Source organism: Sinohyriopsis cumingii, chromosome 9, assembly GCF_028554795.1.
Source record: "Sinohyriopsis cumingii isolate HCF-2022 chromosome 9, ASM2855479v2, whole genome shotgun sequence".
In the NCBI taxonomy this organism is placed as follows: domain Eukaryota; kingdom Metazoa; phylum Mollusca; class Bivalvia; order Unionida; family Unionidae; genus Sinohyriopsis; species Sinohyriopsis cumingii.
The window spans coordinates 28,327,126-28,351,288 of NC_142969.1; the positions used below are offsets into that span (position 1 = coordinate 28,327,126).

At 34.4% G+C, this 24,163-nt stretch overlaps 1 protein-coding gene across 1 annotated transcript in view; it reads right to left on the reverse strand.

Annotated features, from left to right (window-relative positions):
* Window positions 1-3,244: 3,244 nt before the first annotated feature.
* LOC149791455 (uncharacterized) overlaps window positions 3,245-24,163 on the reverse strand; it is an 81,272-nt gene continuing 60,353 nt past the window's right edge. Inside the window, exons 10-13 of the mRNA XM_089971362.1 lie at window positions 20,943-21,052; window positions 17,340-17,903; window positions 10,528-10,543; window positions 3,245-4,431 (exon numbers count right to left, since the gene is read on the reverse strand). Of these exons, the coding sequence (XP_089827488.1) occupies window positions 3,794-4,431; window positions 10,528-10,543; window positions 17,340-17,903; window positions 20,943-21,052 (1,328 nt within the window). The 3' untranslated portion in view covers window positions 3,245-3,793. The remainder of the gene's footprint in view (window positions 4,432-10,527; window positions 10,544-17,339; window positions 17,904-20,942; window positions 21,053-24,163) is intronic.

The window sequence follows — 24,163 nt, forward strand, 5'->3', positions numbered from 1 at the left end:
CACATATACTTACTCAGTATTATATAAGGATTTAATCTGTACAGAAAGATTGGACACCTAAAGTAAAAGTCATACAGGTCATGTATGGGTCAAATATCAATTATTTCAGTTAGTGAGTGTCATTTGTTAGAATTTGACTTTACATAACTTTAAGTGCCAATTATTTGCTTTAGTTGTATCCTCACAGATCTATATTTGAAAGGTCATTATTTACAAGAAGTACACATGGCAAAATCAATGCTAAAGTAAGTTGATATTTTAGGACGAGAGCAACCTAATGGTGTGGTCCAACACAATCTAGATTTTATGATGTGAAGTCACAAATGAGAGCTATGCATATTGATAAATAAATCTGTTAAAATTATTCTCAACATGCTCTTTTCTTGATGCAGTTTAGTATATAGCTACCAAATGTAAAAGTTCATAGTGACTGATACTTTTTGGATTGAAGTTTCTTAATGAGAGTTCAGATGCAAACATTCAACAGACAGGACTGAATAGAATTCTGTTAAACAAAATTAGTATTATATTTTAAAACAATTTATATTTATTTTAAGATGAGTAAATGCACATCCATGACCAGTATGACTTCTGGTTTAGTCTGTCCCATCCCTTAAGAACTGACTTGGAAACCACTCAGAGTTGTGGTGGCTCAGTCAGTCTGGCATTAGGTATGTGACCAGTAGGTTCTGGAATTGACTTCCACCATCTGATTGGTCTGGAGACTATTATTATGTGTGGAGCTCACCCATAACTGAACTTATCTGACATCTTTAAGATACATGCTTACATAACAATTTTGGTAAGAAATATGAAAGTGTTCACAAGCTTAGCCAATCAGATGCATGATCACCCTAATTATGTGTTTATGGATGTCACTCATAATCTAACCCATCTGTGATCTTGATGATACAAATAAAATCTAATCAGTAACATGACTTCACAACCTCAGTCAGTTAAATGCATAATCACATCATCAACATGCTTTGATGTTGTTCATCAACCCATCCAAGGACTTGATGATGTAGCTTACACACTAAACCTGATCAGAAATATGGCATCTAATATGTGCACAATCTTTGCCCACCAGATGCAGCAATATGTGTGGATGCCACTTGAAATGCAACAGCTGTCTCAGACAGATTCTCAAATTAAATAATAACAAGGCAACAAGCAAAAGAATAATACAATTTTTGACAACTGTTGAGCATTAAAATAACCTGCACACATCAATTAGTGATTTGTGTCAATTTTCCACCATTTGTATTGATATGTGTATCATTACAGCAAAAGTATCAATGCATTGATATACTGATGAATAGCTTCACCCCTAAAAATAGCAACAACTTAGTTTGAAAAACACACATTTCAACATCAAAAATATTACATAAACATTGTTTCCAATATTATAAAATATCATATAAATACCAAAACATGATTGCTCAAATATAACTGACCACTACTGGGTGTGATAGAATTTATGGTCAACTGACAATTGCTGAGAAAATAATAACAAACAATCTGATACATGTTCGAGATATTTCAGACACTGAGACATGTCCTTGCATTTACACTGTAGTATACACATGTACAATACTAAAAATTGTTAAATATTCATAAATCATCAATTTGTTAAAAAATATGCTTATTTATTAAGTCATATTTTGGGAAAGGATATAAAAATAGACATTATATGTCCGTTTATGTAAAGGATCACCTTTCTCATGCCCAACTTAATAATATATTCAGTACCTTAAATAGCTAATCAAGATCTGATAAAAAAGTAAGACCATGTGAGCTAAGAATAACACCAATTTAGTTAGAAAAAGTATACATTTCTGCTTTAAATATATGAATTTAGCAATTACATAAATATAATTTTCAAAATTACAAAACCTCATAAAATACAAAAATATGATTGATCAAATTCAATTGAGCACTAATGGCTATAAGATAAGCTATTGAAAATGATGGAGAAAACAATATCAGAATAATCTAACACATATGGATATATTAAACTGTATTATATACATGTACGACACTGAAAAGGTTTAATATTTTAATAATCATCAATTTTTAAAAAATATGTTAATTTATTCTCTTATTTGTGAAAGGATATTAAAAAACTAACATTCCATTTCTGTTATTGTAAAGGAACACATTTTACATGTCCACTCTGATAATACATTACTTTTGTAAAGGATTCATTTGTGGTCAGTTCAGTGACTTTGGTATATCTGCAGTCCTTGATTTAATCCCAGGTGCCAATATGTAAAGTGACAATGACTGCCTGCACAGTCCAGTGGTTTGCTTTAGGTTCTATGTCTCTATTTCAAATGCAAGCCTGTCTAACTATTTGCATGTGTAGATAATGAACTTGATGTCAGTCATTATTTGATTATAGTGGGCTGTTCAATCAATGCAAGGAAATATACAAGATTTTTGATAATTAAATTTGAGAGTGCAATTATATGTACCCGTGTGACAACACCATTAGACATTTAGTGAAATTACTCCAGATTTTCATACACTATAAGCTCTGTCCACTCCCTTTCTCTCAGATGTCCATTGCCTTATATCTATTCTTGCACACAAAAGAAGGACGGGTAGCTCAGTGGTTTACATGCTGGACTCCTGACTGAAAGAGTGCTGGTTTGAATCCTACCATCAGACCAGCATGGGTCAGCTACCATGATTTGTCCTAGGGCAAGGCACATTGGTCCAACTGCCTATGGCACTAAATAACCTATTTGTGCTACTGTATCATAAAACAGAAAATGAACAAAATAACTAAAGTTTCCAAAATTGTATGATAACAATACAAACATATATAAAATCTTAAAGCTCAGTGGACTACAATCTTCATGATCCAAAGTCAGCATAGTACAGACAACAAAAGCATATGGTCATTACAAATGATAAACAGAAACACAATAATGCATACACAAGATTAGACAGCAAATTGGAATCTTCCAGTTGCTTTATACAAATTTCACCTTATAGTATAAATCATTTCTGAATCTGAGTGACTTGAGATTCTAGCTTCTATAGATGATTACAGCTTTACTATAATCTGAATCTTTCATCAATTTCCATCAAATATATTTTCTTCAACAGCAGCTTAATTTAATAAGAACTTTATATGCCTCTCTGGTTTGCTCATTTCACCTTTTTAGACAAATTCTACCCAGTTCTTGTCTGGAACAGTTTCTCCATAAATCAAACAAACAACATAGCAATGGTTGGATATATATACCTTAAAATATAGGACAAGTCTTCAAAGAGAGTAATTTTAAATTTTTGGAAACAATTGCTGGTGGTAATCAATTGTCAAAATATATTTTTAAAAAATCTTCCAAAACAATAGGCCATGAATATATCATAAATTGCAATAAAAATAGATTGTCTCCTACTGGTATTCAAAAGATATACTATGAAACAAAGCACACCTGTTATATGAATGCTGAACTGGTTCAGTACAAAATGGTACAAAAAGAACAATAGGTATTTTCCTTTCTAGCCTTAAAGTTCATACCTTGTGTGCACTATCAGGCCATTTGTGTAAGGAGCCATGGTGGCTCAGTGGTTAGTGTGCTGAACTCATGACTGAAAGGGTGTGGGTTCAAATACCATCAGATCAGCCTAAGAAAGTTACTGTGGTGTATCCTTGGGCAAGGCACTTTACTCCAGTTGCCTCAGCACTAAGTAACTTACTTGTTTTGCTGTGCCATAAAGTTAAAAACAAACTAGTTATGTACAGTTTAAGAAGATATCATTTATGAAAAACCACTTTCTACTGTGTCTGATCTCCTTTTATTATGTCCCCAATAATATTTTCAATCTTCTGTACCCTGTGTTCTATATTCTTCAGGTCTTCTTTGTATTTACCAAACATGGTCTCCAAGTCACCTTGCCCAGGCTGCTCAATTCGCTTAATTGCTGCCTGAATTTCTTTCTCCAAATTGGTATCTTGACATAGCTTGGTTAAGTCTGTTAAGATTGTTGTAATCTTGGTCCATTTGATCTGAAAGTTTGCTGTTGGCATCATGGTTGATGTGGCATGTAAAAATTTATTTCTTTCTTGTCTCAGATCATCTATCTTCTGCTTATTCTGTTTATCAATGGCAGGGACAATATTACTCAGCAGAAGAGAAGAAAGTGTAATGTCATACTTGTTCAGATCTGTGGGACCTTGTTGAGGGAACAATATGTCTCTTTCATTTCTATGTAGAATCTTGTCCCTATATTGCAGATCTTTTAGGACTTTTTCATAATTCTTCAGATACTGATCCAAGGTGCAATTTGGAGTTACAGTATAGTATCTCACAATATGCCTAAGAACTTTTGTTCCAACGTCAACCAACAAAGAATGAAGCTTCATGAAATTATTCCTGTCAAGGTCCAACTGTGCTGTCTGCATGCTGGATGGGACTGTAAAGTGAAATGTTACATAAATATATTTGATATGAGTCATATTCAGTCTACTGTGATGCACAATCTATCCTAATTAAAATATATTATGTATATTTGATTTAATTTAAATGTTTGTCTGATGTTTTAATTTTGTTATTATTTCATTACATGTTATTGTAATGTAATATTGTTTACTGGGCTTGATTTTGTTTTCATTATTACATTCAGTTCTGTCTGACCAGACCTTTTTATTTCATTGATAAATACCTAATAATAGAAACACTATATCTAGTTTCTAACCTAGATTCAGAACCAGTGACAGTTTTGGTAAAAAACTTTTTAAAAATCATTTTTATTCTTTCCCAGAGTAAGAATTACTAAATGAAGTCAAGGCCATACCTGGACGACATGATAATTATCATGTAACAAACTTCTATTCCTTCTGGAAAGATGAACTTTTGACCCCCATCCGGGAATCTGTTTTGAGTTTTAGCTAGTCTTATAACTGATGTAATTTTAAGAATTCTTCAGTCGTGCCTTAACACTTTAAAAAGTCAAGTTGTTTTATGTTGTGACCAGTTTGGGCTAATTATTTTATTTTCTTCAAATTATCTGAATTTCAAGTGATTCTTTTCCTTGGAAATACATAAGTACTCTTACAAAATAACTGGACAAAGACATTCATTGAAATCTATATGGAATTCAAAACTGGAATAATATTTTCTGTGATTCAACAAGAAACTGTTGACATAACAGCACTTCACAGTTTACAACAGACATCATCTTCCATTTTGGATTCATCGGGATTTGAACTCAGTTTCATTCAGGACTTTTTATTACTCGGACTTCTAGTTTTTAATTCTTGGATAATTTTTGGATTTGATTCATAAAACTGTAAGTTCTTTTTTCTCATTTTCACTTTGTATTTTAGGGAAATAAATTATTTGTTAAATTTTACAAAGCTTGTTGTCATCACTCTTTTCTGTTACTTATTTTAAGAGCATAGACTTGTAACAATGTGTTTTTCAATGTATCAAAGAAAATGGAGTACAATATTTGCTTAAACAAATACTTTCAGTTGCTCAACGATAACAGTCTGTCTGTGTGCACACAGGGGTATGAAGGCAATAGGTGACATTTTTTAATGGTTTTTCTTGCAGGGTTTAATGCCATTTCTCAGTGCAAGATAGGCTACATACAGAGGCTAGTATAAATATTGGAGGAAGAACCCAGGAAAACCCTTGTAAGAACAACCAACCCATGGGAAATTACTGGCAGCTTTCTTACATACCAACCTTGGCTAAACCTGAGACTTGATCCCACATGGACAGAGGTGAGAATTCGCAGATAAGGCAAGCATCCTGGGCCTCAATTTTCATTGAAGAAAATACTTTACAATTACCCTTCATACTATTTTAAGTTGTAATTCTGCTTATGTAAATGTAGACAAAGGAAATACAGGTATTTGGTTTTCACTAAGTAAATGTGTTCTGTTTTCTTCTATATGGATTAAAATTGTGAATGACTTAGATAAATGTTAACCTTAGTGCTTGATTGAGGTGTTCTTGTTTACAACTGAGGAGTTGACAAAATTAAAATCAAACACTCTGCTTCCTTCCATGCCTATTAGTCATTATTCCCAAACAAAGTCTGATAATTAACACATATCACATAAGGAACATCTGAATTATTTTATTTTTTGCACGTGCATTAGCATTCACCGTTACATTTTACAAACTCTTGAGGTCTCAACTACAAAAAACTGATCAAAATACTGAGTAAAACCCACCAACTACACTACTTAGTACAACCTGATGGGCCCTACCAAATACAATTTGATTGTCAGATTCTTCAACAGGTGAACATATGCTGGGAAACAAAGTTAGAAGAATGGGCATTGAGAGCTCATAACTGCTGATGACAGTGTGGATGCTGAAACTTAATCCAACTCATTCAACAAAAGCAGCAGGTTAAATATCACAGTAATACAGCAAACCTTGGTAATGTTACAAAAATCAACTCAGGAGAACAGGCAATCATGGCCATAACAATTCTAAATGATAATTGGAATCTTGGAAATTTATGGTTTCAGCAATATTTCTTCTCTGGACTCATGGGGTTAAAAGATTGGAAGGTATAGGACAAACTTGTTTGCTATGCAACACTCGACACTATCAGTGAAGTTAACATATACCTATAGGTCTTCCATCTGCTGTAGTTGGGTTGACAGTTACTTCTCACAACTATTAAGAAAACCATATGCTTTTTGAATTAACTTTCTGAAAATGTTGCTCCTAAGTCCTAAGAAAACAAAGTTGAAATAACACAAATCACAGTAACTTTGCTTGTTTTAAAATACAAGTTTGGTGGGGGTATAAACCTGTGTATATACTGGGTTGCAAAAAATCAAAGTCATTTAAGGTGTGTGCTAAATATGCTTAAACATGTTTAATACCACAGTCCTCTGTGTAAATATTAGTAGGGTAATGGTCTCAATGAATGGGAACTTTGGTCAAGGTAAGTGGTCCTAATTAAATCTACTAAGGCCATTTTTTTCTTATTAAATTTACTATAACCATAACCACTTACCTTCAGACACCTGAACCTATTGGCTTCTTTATACCCTAAGTGCAATTCATCACTAATTTTGGCCCAGTAACTTACTCCAGAACAAAAGATATCATGCATGATCTGATCTATTAATGACCTTGACCTTTGGATGCTTGAAACCCGAATCAAATAGCCTTATTTACACCCCAAGGGCAACATCTCCACAAATTGTACCCACGTTAAGTTGTCCAGAATTAAACATATTATATGAAAAACATTTCTTCTTTTTATAACGGTGATCTTTGGATTCAATGTTCTGACCTCATATTGGCCCATTTTTACTTAATGTGTTGGTCATTCATAAACAGATGGTTTAAAACTGAAAAAACTGGGCAGAAATCATCTTTTGTTAACCACACTGACTTTGAACATTGTACCCCTAAATCAATAAGCATGATTATAATCTAAAAGTGCAAACCAAATACTTGACTGTGAAGTGAATGTAATGTTATTGTGCAGAACCAGTTTTTGTATTTCAAAGTTATCCTGATATTTGACCTTAAGTTTTTTTCATTTCTTTTTCCTTATTCAAGTGCAAGCTATCCACATACTTGCATCGAAGTATGTGATTTAGAACAGCTACTGTGTGAAACCTATCAACCTTATTTTAGTCACAGTGACATTAACCTTTAGCCTTTTGAACCTAAGAGTGACTGGCTTCTTCCTTATTTGATGTGCAAGACCTAAGCAAAGCTATTAACTGCAGATGTTAGATGACTTGAGTTATTGTGAGGAAAGAAAATTGATAAGAGATGGACAGTGTGTGTGTGTGTGTGTGTGTGAGTGTGAGTGTGATTTGGATTTCTAATGTAGCTTTAACAATTTGTCAGTCATATCGCTACGATGTCTGCAGTGTGACAGTTTATAGTGATGTCTAGTACTGAGGCATCATGCTGCAGGAATGTAGCATGATGTCCCACCCAGTCACATTATCCTGATACCAGGTCGACCAGTCCTAACACTAACCTCTTAATGCTGAGCGCCAAGCGAGGCAGCTGTTAGTACCATTTTTCTAAGTCTTTAGTATGACTCGGCCGGGGATTGAACCCACAACCTCCCGTATCTGAGGTGGACGCTCTAACCAATAGTTCACCTAAGCGGTTAAGAGATAGACAGAACAACAACATCATATAATAATATGGGCACATACATACCCTAAGTTAAATTATGCTGCAGAAACAATGGTTATGAGGATGGAACACTTTTTAATGATACTGATTGCTGAATACTGAACAGTGAACTCATTCAAGATTTGACCATTATAAAGATGTAAAAAAAACCTGCCATATATGGTTTACATAAGACACTCTAGTCAAGTACAAATCAGTCAGGATAAACTAACTTGGCAAATGATTTCTCCAAATAACATCTTGGAAAGCTTGAAATCAAATTCATTCAAGGTTTCATGAATAAAGCTGGTTGAAATCTTACAAAAAAAGTAACATTTAAGCTGCAGACACCAAAGTTAGGAAAACATGCAGCAGAACTGCAACAATTTTGTTGTAGAATCTTCAAAATCAAGGACTCATGAATAAAGATTTGCATAATAAATTGGGATAAAGTCCATCATTTCATAAAGTTAAGTTGTGGAAATGAAAGTTGGGATGACAGGAAATCAGGGGCCTTAACTCATAATAACTCTTTTCATGAAAACCACCTACTGATAGGACAATTCATTCAGGTGGCGCTCTCTAGTTTCGTATTTTGCATAGGGTTAGGATTTTAAGGAAAAAGAATTTTCCTGGTTTTCCTCAATGGTTATACTGGCTATTTAAAAAAGACCTTGTATATCTTAGGCATAATTCAAAGAACCTTTAATTCCCTTTATTTTGGTATATGATTGATGGATGTAATATGGGGTATAAGAGTATACAGCCTTACTCCAGATGTGCACCTTTCAAAAAAGTGCTAGCTCCACTTGGTCATTTTCACTTCCTGAACTTCAGAGGTTAATTGTATAAAAAAAAACGCAGAATACTTTTTTTTACATTTTATATATTTGGTAATTCATTCATTGCACTTTCATAAGCTGGTATTGTCTAGTCTGGCAAAATTCACTTTCTCTATTTTAATAGCTGCTATGGATAGTGTACTTTAGACTAATTCAGGCTGATTTTTTAGCACAAGGGAGCATTCATTTTAGTTAGCAGTGTATAAATCTTGTACAATTTCTAAAATTACAATATCCAAAGAAATATCATCCACATTACATTAATGTAGCATAGAGGTATGCCACCATTCTCTCCATTGTGCATGTTTTAAATGCAAACAACTTCACCTTACATACGTCACTCTCTCAAAAGTACATAATAAGTGGTGAGCGCCCCCTCAGTTCTGTGTTGTCCCAATCTATATTTGAGCATTTGTTTCTTTTCCACTTTTGGTGGTGATACAAGAGTTAGATTTAGGCATTCTTTGTATGGATTTAAAGGTAATTATTTATTCTGTAGAATATAAGCTTATGGATTGGTTCTGCGTGTGTGTTTCGCCGACAGTGCACGGTGACTAATAAGACCATGGTGATGATCTGGAAGTGAAATCTGTTCCATTGCACATTGATCTGTTTACAGTCTAGCCCCTCAAGAAATGTCAGTGAACCTATGACAAGAACTGGAAAGTTCAGTACTGAGAAACAAATGCAGAAAATATATAGTAAAATTAATTGTGTTCTGATTCCAGGAGTAGTGATTGATTATATGAAGGACACTAATTTCATGTGAGATCTACTAGATAAAGTCTTTTAATAAAAACCCTCTTTTGATACAAATATCATTCATTTAGGAAAAGTAGCAATATACAAATTTCATGGCAGCCATAATTAATGTTAGACTGGTACTATTTTTATTTAGGAAACACTACATCAAAACATCTTTTCATACAGCCCTATGTCATTTCACCATCTGCTTAAAAGCATTGGTGATAAGGTTTTCAAGAACGATATCTGATGATGCTGATTTGATTTAGGACCATCTCTGGAATAATATATATATGTAAAGTTTCATTCCCTTCAGACTAGGGGGAGTAGCAATAAAACGTTAAAAATGCCTGAACTCCCATCTAAACAGAGATGCTGGTCCTTACCAGATGCAGCGCATGTAAATGGTAAATTCAATAAAATTCTCTATGTTTCTAATCAATATTGCTACTAGATGCTGCAAGAATGTTTCATCAACACAACTGTCACATGACCTAACATTTGGCAATACTGGTCCCACCAGAAACAAAGGGGTACATAAACTTCTCACTGATAAGATAAAGTGATTAGCTGAACAAATGAATCAACCAGATTAATTCCCTCTGGAGAGTTACAACAGTAATTAAACCGGTCAGGGACCAGAAGTGACTAGGTCCCCCCAGCAAATGGAAGGGTATGCCTCCACATCCTTTCAGTCATCACTTTTGAACAGGATTAGCGATAAGAACCTTGCGCTAAACATACACTGTAAGACAGGCCATCAAATAAGCTCATTTGATGTATGACCAGTAGAGCTAAACTGTACTTACTGCACTGATCCTCTCTCTGAAAGAAGTAAAAGAAAGTGAAAGGATTAGCTTTAAAAATATATCTGGATATAATATTTAATGCATGTCTGTCACTATACCATTATAAGCAAATATACATACCAGAAAAGAGCTATCTCTAGATTCTACAGGAGGATGTGATAATATGAAGGCATTTCAAACATTGTGTCATACAGTGTCATGTCTGTGACAAAAATGAAGAATCCATCCTTGGATACATCTTTTTTGGATTTTTGTATAATACATTAACTTCCACTGAGTGCCTCATTAGTCAATTTCATTTACATCTAAGTTAAAAGTTAATAGTTTCAGTCTACTGAAATGGAATAATTTCTTGAATTGTTTTTAATTAAAAAGTTGAAAGAGCAACATCAACAATTTTCAAGATTGGGTATTTCACTGACTGTTGAAGCATAGTCAAGTGCTATTTTCAACACATATTATTTAATAACAATCTCTTTCATTTGCAGATCTAGCCCAATACATAACAGCCTAAAACTAACCAAACTGGGTGGTATCACTATGATTATCTGACTCTCTTCTGAAATTTAAAATTAGTAAACTCACACCATAGAGATGAATTCAAAGGTCATAGGTAATTTCCCTTCCTTAATATTCAAACTGCTTTCTTTTGGAGTACAATCTGATGAGAGATTATCAACACTTGTATAAATTGTACAGACCTATATGCATGCATGCTTTATATCAAACTTAATTAGATCTGTTTTGTGATTTTCTGTGTTTATTAATGATGGCCCTACATTTTGGAGAATAAATTGGTATCATTTGAACAAAACTTTAAAGGTTTACATGTTAAGATACTGTCCACCAAGTCTGGTCCAATTTTAGTCTGTTGTTTTTGTGATGAAGTTGTTTAAATGTTTTTCTATTATTTTGTAATGGAGTCTTTCATGCTCTGTGCAAATAGTCCTGTGTTTTTAAGAAATTTAAAATAGCAACTGCTGATGAACACAGGACATACTGCACATAGCAAATGCAGAAACATGACAATTGGCCTAGTGAACCATTAATATATATCCATAAACAATTAATGAAGCTACCATTTCTGTAGCATTATATTGATGTAACTGTATATGAGAGAGAGACAGTAATGTGTGATGGATGAAACAAATCAAAACCACACACACACACACACGTGCATATGCAAATTGTATAGGCAGGTGATAGAATCAACAAATTAAATACTTTTTTTACCCTATGTTTTCACCACTAAAAATTCTTTTTTATGTCCAAGAAATGGTAACAAAGAAAGAGTTTCTAGCAGGAGTGTCATGAAAACTTACACTTTGGGTTTCAGTGGGCAAGATCAACATGTGTTTTGAAGTCAGCTGATTATAGGACACATGGTACTAATTCAACTCCAATAGTAAACATATGGAAACACCATCATATTCAAAATTCAATAACTTAAAATTTCTGGGTGCTGATGATGAGACCTATAATTCTCCATGCACATCTAACCTTTGTGCAAGCTTATGTGTGGAGAACACCATATGACCCGTGGCATTTTGTTTACATGCTTTTGCATGAAACACATATTATTGATTCTGCACCAAATGAATCAGGTGCTACTTTCATTATTGAGTACTCCTGAGTCAAGCCTGTAAGAATGCTAAAATTGCATCAGTAGAAATTTGTCTATATTGTTAAAAAATTAAATATAGGATAAGCTCACAAAAGATATTTTTACCAAAATTTTAATTTTAAATATTAACCAATTATGGACCACCAAACCCATAAATACTCTATTATTTCTTCACCCATTTCTAGACTGTTTCACAGTTCTTCTGTATAATTAGTACCGTGTGTCCTTAATGAGTAAGTTTTAAGTATAGAAAGCAAAACCACTGTGTTCTCTCTCTCCAGGAGGAATAATGATGAAGAGGTTTTTAACATGGTCACTATTGTTACATATTTGACATCAGATCAATACCATTTCCATTTCTGACCAAACATAATAAGCCTTCTGGTGAAAACTTGACATCAATATGACTTTCCATTCATGAGAAGTAGTGATAATAAAATATTCAAGATGTCCTCTCTTGTGTTGATATACTAGCCTTAAGATTAGTATCATTATTATTTAGGACAAATTTGACACAAGAAGTCAATGCCCATGAAAATATTACTTTTCATTCAAAGAAGATTAGCAGTAACAAGAATTTCAAGATGGCCCTTGTGGTGACCATATTGGACATCAGAAAATTGCCATTTTTATTTCGGACCAACTAGACATAATAAGAAGTCGTTTAGTGAAAACCCCATGTCAATATGGCAATTTAATGAGGAATAGTGATAGGATTTCAAAGATGTCCAATGTGGTGGCTATATTGAATTTCCAAACAGCACCATTTTCATTTAGGACCAACTAGACCATGGGATGAAATGTATGTGTAAAGTTTAATGTCGAGCCTCCAATAAGTTTTGGAGGAGTAGTGATAAAAATCTTGCGGTAAAGGTCAGAAGGATGACAGACACCAGATCGATGATGGATCATGGACAAGAGACCATCTCATAAGCTCTTCTAGTCTATGACATTAGAGCTAAAACTATGGTTGATTACAAAGTGAGAATAGAAAGACAGAAGGATTTACTGAAAATATGATTACTATAGGACTCATGTAACTTGATGCAGGTCCATAGCAAAGTCTCAGAATGCAGCTTTATATGGCCTTGATGGTCACACCTGCTTCCATCCCCATACAGACACACAGACAGCCAGACTGACAGCCTGATATCAAATATTGCCTGCGCCTGAATTCTTATACACCTTGGTAAAGTTTGCTGAAGAAACCAAACTCAGCAGGATGGTCAATCAAGGATTTAATCTCTGTTAAACAAAACAAAGTCCATGAAAGTCATATCTACGTCTAAGAGAAAATGCTCACACCAGATTGCATCAGAATTTATTCAATGCTTTCTGAGCTATGCTTCATACAAGGATGGGCTGTTGTAAATATTTCAAGTCAATGGAGAAAGGGCACAAATCAATAACAACTGGACTTGAGAAGACAAAGCCTTTATGCAAGGAAGTCAGTAACCAAATGGTATCAAACTACGTGTAATAGTTGCAGAGTATAGTTACAAGAAGTGGGAATAGATGGCATATATGCCAACTTTCTAAACAGTGGTAGTGGGTTTCTAAAACTTATTTATGTTTGAAATGTGCATGGAGGGTTGCAACTGCACATGACTTAGGTAACTGACTTTTCCTAATTAAAAAAAATGATATAATTAACATGGTATCTGGCCCTAATAGTCTTGCTATTCTGCTGTAACTTTAAATAGATGTGAAAATAAAATAATGACAGATACATTGAAATGAACTGTTCTGACCTTAGCATAATTTAAACAAATGTCACAAGAAGCTATAATTTGGTCAGTATTAATATCTCTTGCATTGCAACTTATCTTCTTATGAACGTTACTTAATCAATGATGGCAATATGGCAATTCTTTATTTTGTCTTATTTATTTAATTTTAATAAATTTCTTGAAGACAAATGCTGACCCATAATAGACAGTTACCTCCCCTGCAAGTTCATTTTTACATGACTGGATGAAATACCATGGCAGCTGTGCATTTTCCTGAAGATAAGTTGCAAAAAAAACACTTGCTACTTAATATTGCTGATACTTTGCTGTAAGCATCAATAATCTTTGAAAAAAACATTCCCTGTATTCTTTTAAAGAGACTATATTTTATTAGTATTTGAAAAGACTCCCCCTTTTCTCCATGTATGCATATTTAGGAATTTGCATATTGCAAAGCATAATCATGTATGTCTGTTTCAGTTTAAAATGGTGTTTGCATGTGACAGGGCATGACTGGGCATGCATGTTCTGAAAGACAGCTGGATGGATGGAAAAGGTGATTACTATAGGGATCCAGCATTTCAATGTGGTGCCTTAATAACAGCAGTTCAATATGGTGCCTTAATGACAGCATTTCAATGAGAAGGCCCATATTGACAGCATTTCAATGTGGGCTCTTAATGACAGCATTTCAATGTGGGCTCTTAATGGCAGCATTTCAATGTAGTGCCTTACTGACAGCATTTCAATGTGGGCTCTTAATGGCAGCATTTCAATGAGAAGGCCCTGATTGACAGCATTTTAATGTGGGTTCTTCATGTCAGCATTTCATTGTGGTGCCTTATTGACAGCATTTCAATGTGGGCACTTGATAGCAGCATTTAAATGTGGGCCCTTACTGACAGCATTTCAATGTGGTGTCTAACTGACAACATTTCAATGTGGGCTCTTAACAAAATCATTTCAATGAGGAGGCCCTTATTGACAGCATTTCAACGTGGTGCCTCAGTGACAGCGTTACAATGTGGTGCCTTAGCGACAGCATTTTAATATGGTGCCTCATGACAGCATTTCAATGTGGTGGTTTACTGACAGCATTTCAATGTGGGCTCCTAATGACAGCATTTCAATATGGGCTTTAATGACAGCATTTCAATGAGAAGGCCCTGATTGACAGCATTTCAATGTGGGTTCTTGATGACAGCATTTCAATGTGGTGCCTTATTGACAGCATGTCAATGTGTTCTCTTAATGACAGCATTTCAATGCGAGGCCTTTGTGACAGCATTTCAATGTCAGTTTTCAATGTCAGCATTTCAATGTAGGGTACCTTAATGACATCATTTAAATGTAGGGCCTTACATGAAGCATTTTAATGAAAGGCTTAGGAAAATTTCAAAATTTTTCAATGCTCATGAAAAATCTTTCTGTAATTGACAAACTGTTTCAGGATTTCTATGATCATGGGAACACTACCTTAATGACATCATTTCAATGTGAGGCTTTAAGGACAGTATCTCAATGAAGGCCCTTAATGACAGCATCTTTTTAAAGTGGGGCCTTAATGACAGCATTTTCATGTGAGGCCCTTAAGGACAGTATTTCAACATGTGTCACAGAATAAGAAATGAAATAACTTGGTTTCACCTTAGAACAATTTGATCAGTTTCGTCGTACATGCCTACAACATTACCTTGGGTGGTTAATTGTTTTTCTAGTTAAGTTAACTAGCATGATTCTCATTGTAGATCGCTTGCGTCGAGAGATACGAAAAGCATGGTATGCACAGGTATTTTACCATTACTAATACTCATTGTCCTATAGATTTAAGGCAAGTTTCTTTTCTAATTGACACATTGGATCTTCTCAAGGAGTGTACATTCTCCATTTTTGTTCTACAGCTATAGGGCTGTCAGTGTATATGTGTGTGCAGGTATATCAGGCTGTCTGTCTGGCCATCTGTATGTTTGTATGGGGATGGAACCAGGTGTGACCATCAAGGCCATACAAGGATGAACTGCTGATTTGTAAACTTGTGCACATGGTGGATCAATGAAGGATGTGTGTGGCCAATAAATGAATTCAGGAGAACTGTGGTGTTTGACAATGGACACGTGAACCAGGTCAAAATGTTTCTTTAACAAGTTTTTACAAGTATTTATATGAGTAATATGTTATGAATCTACGGACTGTACAAATGACTGAGTCATGAGTCATATGCTTGGTACAATTGCTATGTTGATTAAAATTGAGCATATTTGTTTCAACTGATGATGTTTCAACTGAGTACAACTGAGTTACTTTCATTACATGAGATTATTTGAATCTTACTTTCATTACACGAGATTATTTGACTCTCACTTTCATTACATGAGATTGTTTGAATTTCACTTTCATTACATGAGATTATTTGAATCTTCCTTTCATTACATGAGATTATTTGAATCTTACTTTCATTACACGAGATTATTTGACTCTCACTTTCATTACATGAGATTGTTTGAATTTCACTTTCATTACATGAGATTATTTGAATCTTCCTTTCATTACATGAGATTATTTGAATCTTCCTTTCATTACATGAGATTATTTGAATCTTACTTTCGTTACATGAGACTGCATGAATCTTACCTTCATTTTGAATGTGAATCATATTTTTGTTTTCCATTTTTGAATGTTTGTGTCAAGTAACTGAATGAGTCATATGTTTAGAGCGTGAAAGAATCACACTGTATTTGTAAAGTATAAAAATACTATTAGGGGCCCCGAGTGGCCTAAAGTGCTCTCCATTATGGATCACTGCCATCTCACCTCTGCCTGCATGGGTTAGAGTCTCAGATTCAGCCAATGTGGTATGTGAGAAAGTTTGACAGTAGCTTCTTGTGGGTCAGTGGTTCTTTCCGGGGTTTTCCCGGGTATTTCCTCCACCATTAATACTGGCCGCCATGTATAGCCTATCGTGTGCTGAAAAATGGCATTAAACCCTACAACAACAACATCTTATTAATTCATTTCATAAACTTCCATCTTTCATCACTTTGTGGCGTGTTATTTAATCCAAGCATCCATTCAGGTCAGTCCTGTTACAACATGGTGCCTTTAGTGATAGTATGTCAATGTGGAGCCTTAATGACTGCATATTAGTGGGACCTTAAGGACACCATTTCGATATGGGTCCCTTAATGACCACATTTCAACGTGGGCTCTTAAGGACAGCATTTCAATATAGGGCTCATAGTGACAGTATGTTAATGTGGAACCTTAATGACAGCATTTCAATATGGGGCCTTAATGACAGCATGTTAATGCATGGCCCTAAATGATAGCATGTTAATGTGGGTCCTTTACCGTTAACGACAGCATTTCAATGTGAGACCTTTAATGACAGAATAAAGGTACTACATAGAGATTTTAAAATATTTCTAGTACAGCAAATGAGCATTAAATAGACATGTTACCTCCCAGAACCGAAGGAGTTGACCTGAATCAACACAGTGAAGAGGACCATCCTTGTGTGAACTGCATCTCATTTCTTTCATCTTTCGTAGGTCTGTGATTTTGTGTAGCCCTTCATTGCTCTGTATTGGAGACTTGTTACACTGGATACAAATCTCAAAACTACAACTTGGACATAGGCAATCTGCAATCTCTTTTAGAGCTGTCAGCATGTATTCACGGATGTTGATACAAACAGAAATCTCAGGATCATCTCCTTTTGTGCTAAATCTGATCACTGTAGCCTGGATAATGTAATCGTTCAGTGACAATATGAGGTTGTGGCATTCATCAAGTTCAAACTCACAAATCCCATTAAAGAGGAGATATTTCTCTCCCATCTTGATTGGCTGCCATTTTGACAAAAATGATGCAAGCAGGCGATGGAACACACCAACATGGATGAATTGTATCTCAGACACAAAGCAAAGTGTTGGTGTCTTGGTCACATCTTCTCTTTTTGGATGTATTTTCAGATATTCAGCAGCACTTGTCTGGACCATGCAGGGGACCCAACAGTAGTCATCCTGAATTTTGAGTACAAAATTAATATAAAAATCTTAATTTGCTTGACATAATAATATCTAACATCTTTTACAAGAATGCATGTGATCAGAAAAGCAAAATAATTTATGATGATGTTTTTAGTCAAAGTAATTACATATTTTATTTTGATACTGAGTCTGATATGAATCAATTTCATTGATTTTATTATGGAAATTTGTTAAACAATTGTTAGGTAATAGTTTTTTATTGGAAAATGATTATTGTGACCTGAGGTCAAGTAAAGGACTATATAATCTTGTTTTTCTATAAATTATTCACTTGTGTTCTAAGATCTTATCAGAATCAGTTGTATTATTGTCATGTCCAGAAATTCATTTGGGCTAGAATTTGTTTATTCAAATTATTTATCATTATTATTTATTCAATGGAAATACAAAGTGCTCTTCAAAAAATACAATTCTTCGAAATTGAGACTTTTATTTATAGTGAAATTTCAAATAAGGATATATTCTTGGATTGGATTATTGTGATCCAACACAAGACTGTTGGCACATCACTACTACACAGGCCACCACTGGTACATCAACACTTCTAGCATTAGATATAATTTTGATATCCCAAAAAGTAGTAGGACTTGTGTCTGTAATTCTAGGATTATTTGGGATTTATTTTGCAATACCCTATTTTCTCTTTTTTTACATTTTCATCTTGTAACCAAGGGAAATAAATTATTTTTTATATTACTTACTTTAATTGGCAGCTCATCTGGGAAAATAATTTCTCTAATATTTCAGAAAACATTATATTTGAAATTTAAATTCACCCTGTTTTGGAATGTTCTATGTCCTAGGTATTATTTAACATCTTAGAAATTTTTACTGAAACTAACAAGCTTTCACCATGTTATATTAAATGGAAATCTTTATTTCAAATCCTAACCAGGAATAGTTAGACTCCTTGAAAAAGAATGAATTGCTTCAGCTTGCCAGAAAATAGGATCTTTTTGAGACAAAGACTTCTTTAATGAAGCAAGACAAATATATTTTGGTCCATTATTTGGTAGAAAAGAATGTTTTGGATTAAAGTTCTTTGAATTTGATTAGTGAGTCTCCATCCAGCTATAACTTGAAATTAAAATACAAGAATGAAACTGAGTTAGGAAAGCTTGAGCTTCAGAAAGAAGAACAACAAATGCAGTTACAGAAAGCAAACAAAACAACCCCAAAACCCCCAAGGTTTTTAAAAATAGTTTGGAGAAATTCATATCCAAAGTATTAGTGCTTAATTTTCTATTATGACTCTGTGGTCTTAAAACACGTAAGAGAAATGAGTGAGAAGCAACCAGCTCTGTAAAATTCGACAAATAATTTCTCTAGCATACAAAGAGAAAATGTATTAAAAAAAAGGAACTGCTGGTATTGCAAATTAATTTCCAAATAATCCTAGAATTATAGACACAATTTCTCATGATTAAAGTTCTGAATAAACTTTAGTGGAAATTCAAATTAAGTCCAATGCGTAAGTTATTTCATGTGCATGTCAGTGTTCACATCGTAATGAAGTTACAATAATTTCTAAATTTTTGCAGCAAAAATATTATACTTCTCTCTTTTAATAACAAATCTGTAAAATAAACACACAAGAACATAAACTATATACAAATAATCCCATACATTCGCTTGTTTTTTTCTTCAATGGACACAACCTGCTGATATGCCAGTCGAGCTCTTTTTGCAGCTTTGGCAAAGATTTCTTTAGCCTTCCTTTTTGACTGACTTTTTTGGCTCAATGTGCAATTGTTTCTTTTCATTCTCAATGACAGCCTTTTTCCTTTCAGGCTGGTGCTTGTATTGGCGACGGGCAGTGCGCATATTCTGACAGACAGCTACATCTGTTCTCTCATGTAAGAAATCTTTCTTCTTATAGTAATTAACTGCACTTTTTCCAGATGCCTTCTGAGCTTCAATTTTTTCATATGCAGCTTCTTTTGTAGGTGCTGTTCCAAAATGCTTCAGACCACTATTACCATAGAGCAGAGGTCACAAAATGCCAGTCCTCTAGCGTTCACATTTCTTATAAACTGACCAACTAAATTTCCGTAGACTTTTTGCTCCAGCCATTCCCATTTCCATACATTTTTTAAACCTTAATCTAAACTTCTCATGTCATGGTCTTTCTCAACAATTTGTATGTCATTTTTTGCAAGCACGCTTCTTCTTTCCATTGCCATCAGTTTCCATACACGAAGATTCATTTGATGAATTTAAACTTTTGACCAATCAGAATACTCTTTATGAGAGTCATGGGCTAACTAATATATGGAATACACTACCAGGGTCGTTGTAGAATGGGACTGAACAGACAGTTTTAAAAAAAAAACGGATCGGAGATGGTAAAAATAAATGGACTATATCAAGAAAAATCAGATTCAAGTCAGGAGAAAAGTGGAATTCCACTTTAAAATGGAGAAAAATCATGTCTGAATTAGGTGCAAGATCACTTGATGGATCTCACTCATTATTCAATTCCTCTGAGATGATATAAGGAAGTATTCCAAAGCTGATCAAATTCAGATCAGACATATGGCCTCTGGGGAAGTAACAAGGTTAGCAAACTAGGTATAAGAACACCTCATTAATATGCATTGATCTCACTCATTATTGACCTGATCCAGGAGTTTGTTTATATAAACACATTTTCCAGGTTTGGTTCAAATTAGATCAGAAATGTGGACACAAGAGTGGCACTAATGAAAGTGGACCATATGGACTACACATGATGCACAATGGATGCAGGTCCATGTCAAAAACTACCATAGCCTTACAGTCTAGGGAAATTAAAATTGGTAAGGATACAATGACAGATGACTCTCAGACATACCTTTACACCTCTGAATATAAGTATTGTATCATTGCATAATATTTTCCTTTAGTTTAATATGCCTCTAATTAATTACAGCAAATAGATTTAATGTTAAATGTAGAGTCTGGATCTTCTACTTTCTTAGGATCTACTTTTAAAAGGAATAGAGGTCAAAAATATAATACAGTTAAACACACCTCGTCCGACTTCTTCACAAAGGGCCTCGCAATAATGTTAAGCTTCTCCATCACATCTAGGAGATGCTGCTTGTGTTGATCAAACTCTAAGTGCTTTGACCAAAGCATATCTGAAAGAAAAATATCTTAAAATGTATCTCTGGCATATCAAGATGTTGCCTGAGTGTATGAGAGTCTCAAGGAAAAAAGTAAGGAGCAGCCAGAAATGTTACATACATGCTGGAACTCACACTGGAAGTCTGCAGAAAAAATGCATCATCCCCATGTTTTTTTTACAGTTATCGCTAGCTCCTCCATCATTTTGCACGCATATTTAAGTTTTCCCACAAACACAACTTCTATTGCCAGGAGATGGATCCTAATTCTGAACCTGTTATGATCACCTGTGGACTAGCCCTGATTATATTCCGAAGTCTGAAGTTGACATCTCAGATTGTGCTGCAGGAGTTGTGCAACATTACAAATGCATAAAAGCATGCATGAATTGATGGACAGAATAATATAATCCTCACCTTTTTGTTAACCTCTACCCCCAGACAATGAAGATAATGAAGAACTCTAAATGAATAATGCAACTGCATATATTAGGCCCAACAGTGAAATACCTAACTCAACAAACCAGGACTCTAGGCACTATTAAGAACATCATTCCTTTTCCAATAATAATACTAATAACGATAATGTAAAAACATGAAACAAAGTCAGAGAAACATGATGCTGTTCCCTATACTGTAATACCTTAATGATATTGTGAATGAGGTTTTGCATGCACAAACATTGTCCTTTTAATGTGTCAAGATTATTTGATGTTAAACATCGAGATGTGAGATGAAGTTTGACCTACAAGACTGACATATTTGATCTAGTCATTTTTATCCATCAATGAAAACATCTACCAAATGTGAATTACTTCTTCCATTCCTGAACGTATGCTGATTTTAAAATGAGATAAGGTACATCTGCAAGAGAATAGACTACTGATGATGCATGACACTGACAGTCAAACACAGGCAAAGTTTCTTCAAAATAGAAAGCTTCATATAAAATCCAGCGGACATAATTTCACTAAATGGTGTCAATGAAAGCTTATAATCAAATTTCATTTTAGTTATATCAATACAGAAATTTGTATAAAATTAAAAAATAATTAAGGGATTATCATCAGTGGAAACATACATTTGCACATCCAACAATCTGTAGCCATAACTCTGTTCAATTATCATAGAGATGACATGCACAAAATTGCAACAAAGCCAATGTGTAATCAACACAAACTCTGGGTGAAATCCAATATGTATTATTGAGTTTTCTCCTATAAAAGGAAAAGTCCAAAGTAAAGCATTCTGTTGATGTTGCATGCTGAACAAGTATCACTGACAATGAACCTTTGATAGGGTTTCATTCATATCAAGCTGCCTAATAAATCTATTTTAAGTGTGATAAAGAAGGCGTTGTGCAGAAGAAAAATTGTGTGGGTACGATAATAATGAGCAGGTAAATGATATAATGCTGACCTGAGTGGACGTCTCATTAATATTAGGCCTGATACCAAATTTGGTTGACATCCAATTAAAATCAGTTTTGTTTTTGTGAGGTGAAAGAAAGTAAACTGGGCCAAGACCAAGGCAATGAGTGGCTGCTGGGCAGTTTTGTCTTAAATCCCATTAATACTAATGTGACTACTATAGGTAGCCAAGAATACAGAATAATGTTTCTTGATTTTATGAGCATATCATGCTCTGTAAGATCCAACTTAATAAGAGGTTGGTAAATGTCAGGCTTGGAATTGAAAGTGGATCCACATATTATGAAATTGGATTTTTATGATGTTTCTGTGTACCTCAAAATTTTTAGTATAGCTAAAATGTATGCAGTAAAAATGGATGTTTTATCTGGTAACTACCCCAAGATGGTGTCGTGGGATGTTGCAATGATAGTTGTCTACAGAGATGCATGGCTACGAAAAGGGGCTCTCATTTTATTGGATTGACTCAGAAACACAAGAATGTCACTTTTAGTGGTTTTAATAACCAAGGTGTATACTTTGAAAATGAAAATGGTGCAGTTTTGGCATAACTGACTTTTGCTGGTTCTGTATGAGGATGAATTTGTATGCCAATAATTGTTTCCTCCTACAAACACCTTTTAGGTGACCCTATTTCTGGCAGTTATTTTGCTACAATGGATATGGGATGAAAGGGTCTACTGACAGATAAATCACTACATTGGATATGGGATGAAAGGGTCTACTGACAGTTAAATCACTACAATGGATATGGGATGAAAGGGTCTACTGACAGTTAAATCACTGCAATGGATATGGGATGAAAGGGTCTACTGACAGTTAAATCACTACAATGGATACGGGATGAAAGGGTCTACTGGCAGTTAAACCACTGCAATGGATATGGGATGCTTCAGAAACTGGTTTTGATAGATACAGGCAAAGTGGTTGGTGAAAACTAATTTATCATTTCAGCAAATGTTGATTTGTTTCACTTGAGAGATGTTCTAAAATCTGAGATTTTCAACCATTTCAATCTCACTCTAAATACCTAGATTGCACAACACAGCTATGTCAGAAAGATTTGAGCAGAGGTATCCTGATGGGTATTTCCACAAACTGCTTTGAGCAAAGCTGATTATCAGAGTGATTTAAACATTTATATTTTAAAAAAATAGTTGGCCTAACCTGAGGTTTTCTTTACACATTCTATCTCTTCAGCCAGACCATGAAGGACTTTAGCAATGAAGGGCTTTAGGAGAGACAAACTGTTGTGTGAGCTTATGTTCTTAACAGTCAATTGTATGCTTTTTGATTCTCATCAGCCACTTTTATGATGGGAAAGCACTGCCCAATGCTGTCAGACTGACAATCCAGGGAATGACAATAAAAACACTGCCTTACTTAGAGCTGGAGATTTATCAGTAGAACATGACATTTAAACTTGGGATAATAGGTAAACAACATTTATTAATGCATAATAAGAAAAGTAGGTAATGGTGACCCATATTCCTCTTCAGTAATTCATAATTATGAAATATGTACTCTGGCCAAGTTCCATTTACATATAATGCCTGCAACTGGAATTCGTTTATTAAAAAACATGTATGCTTCAGTTAACTGTTGATAATTAAGCCATTGTGTAAAAAGGTAGAGTAATATGACCTACATTTTTCTGGATTAGTTCTAAATGATGCAAGGAATACCTTATGTTCCT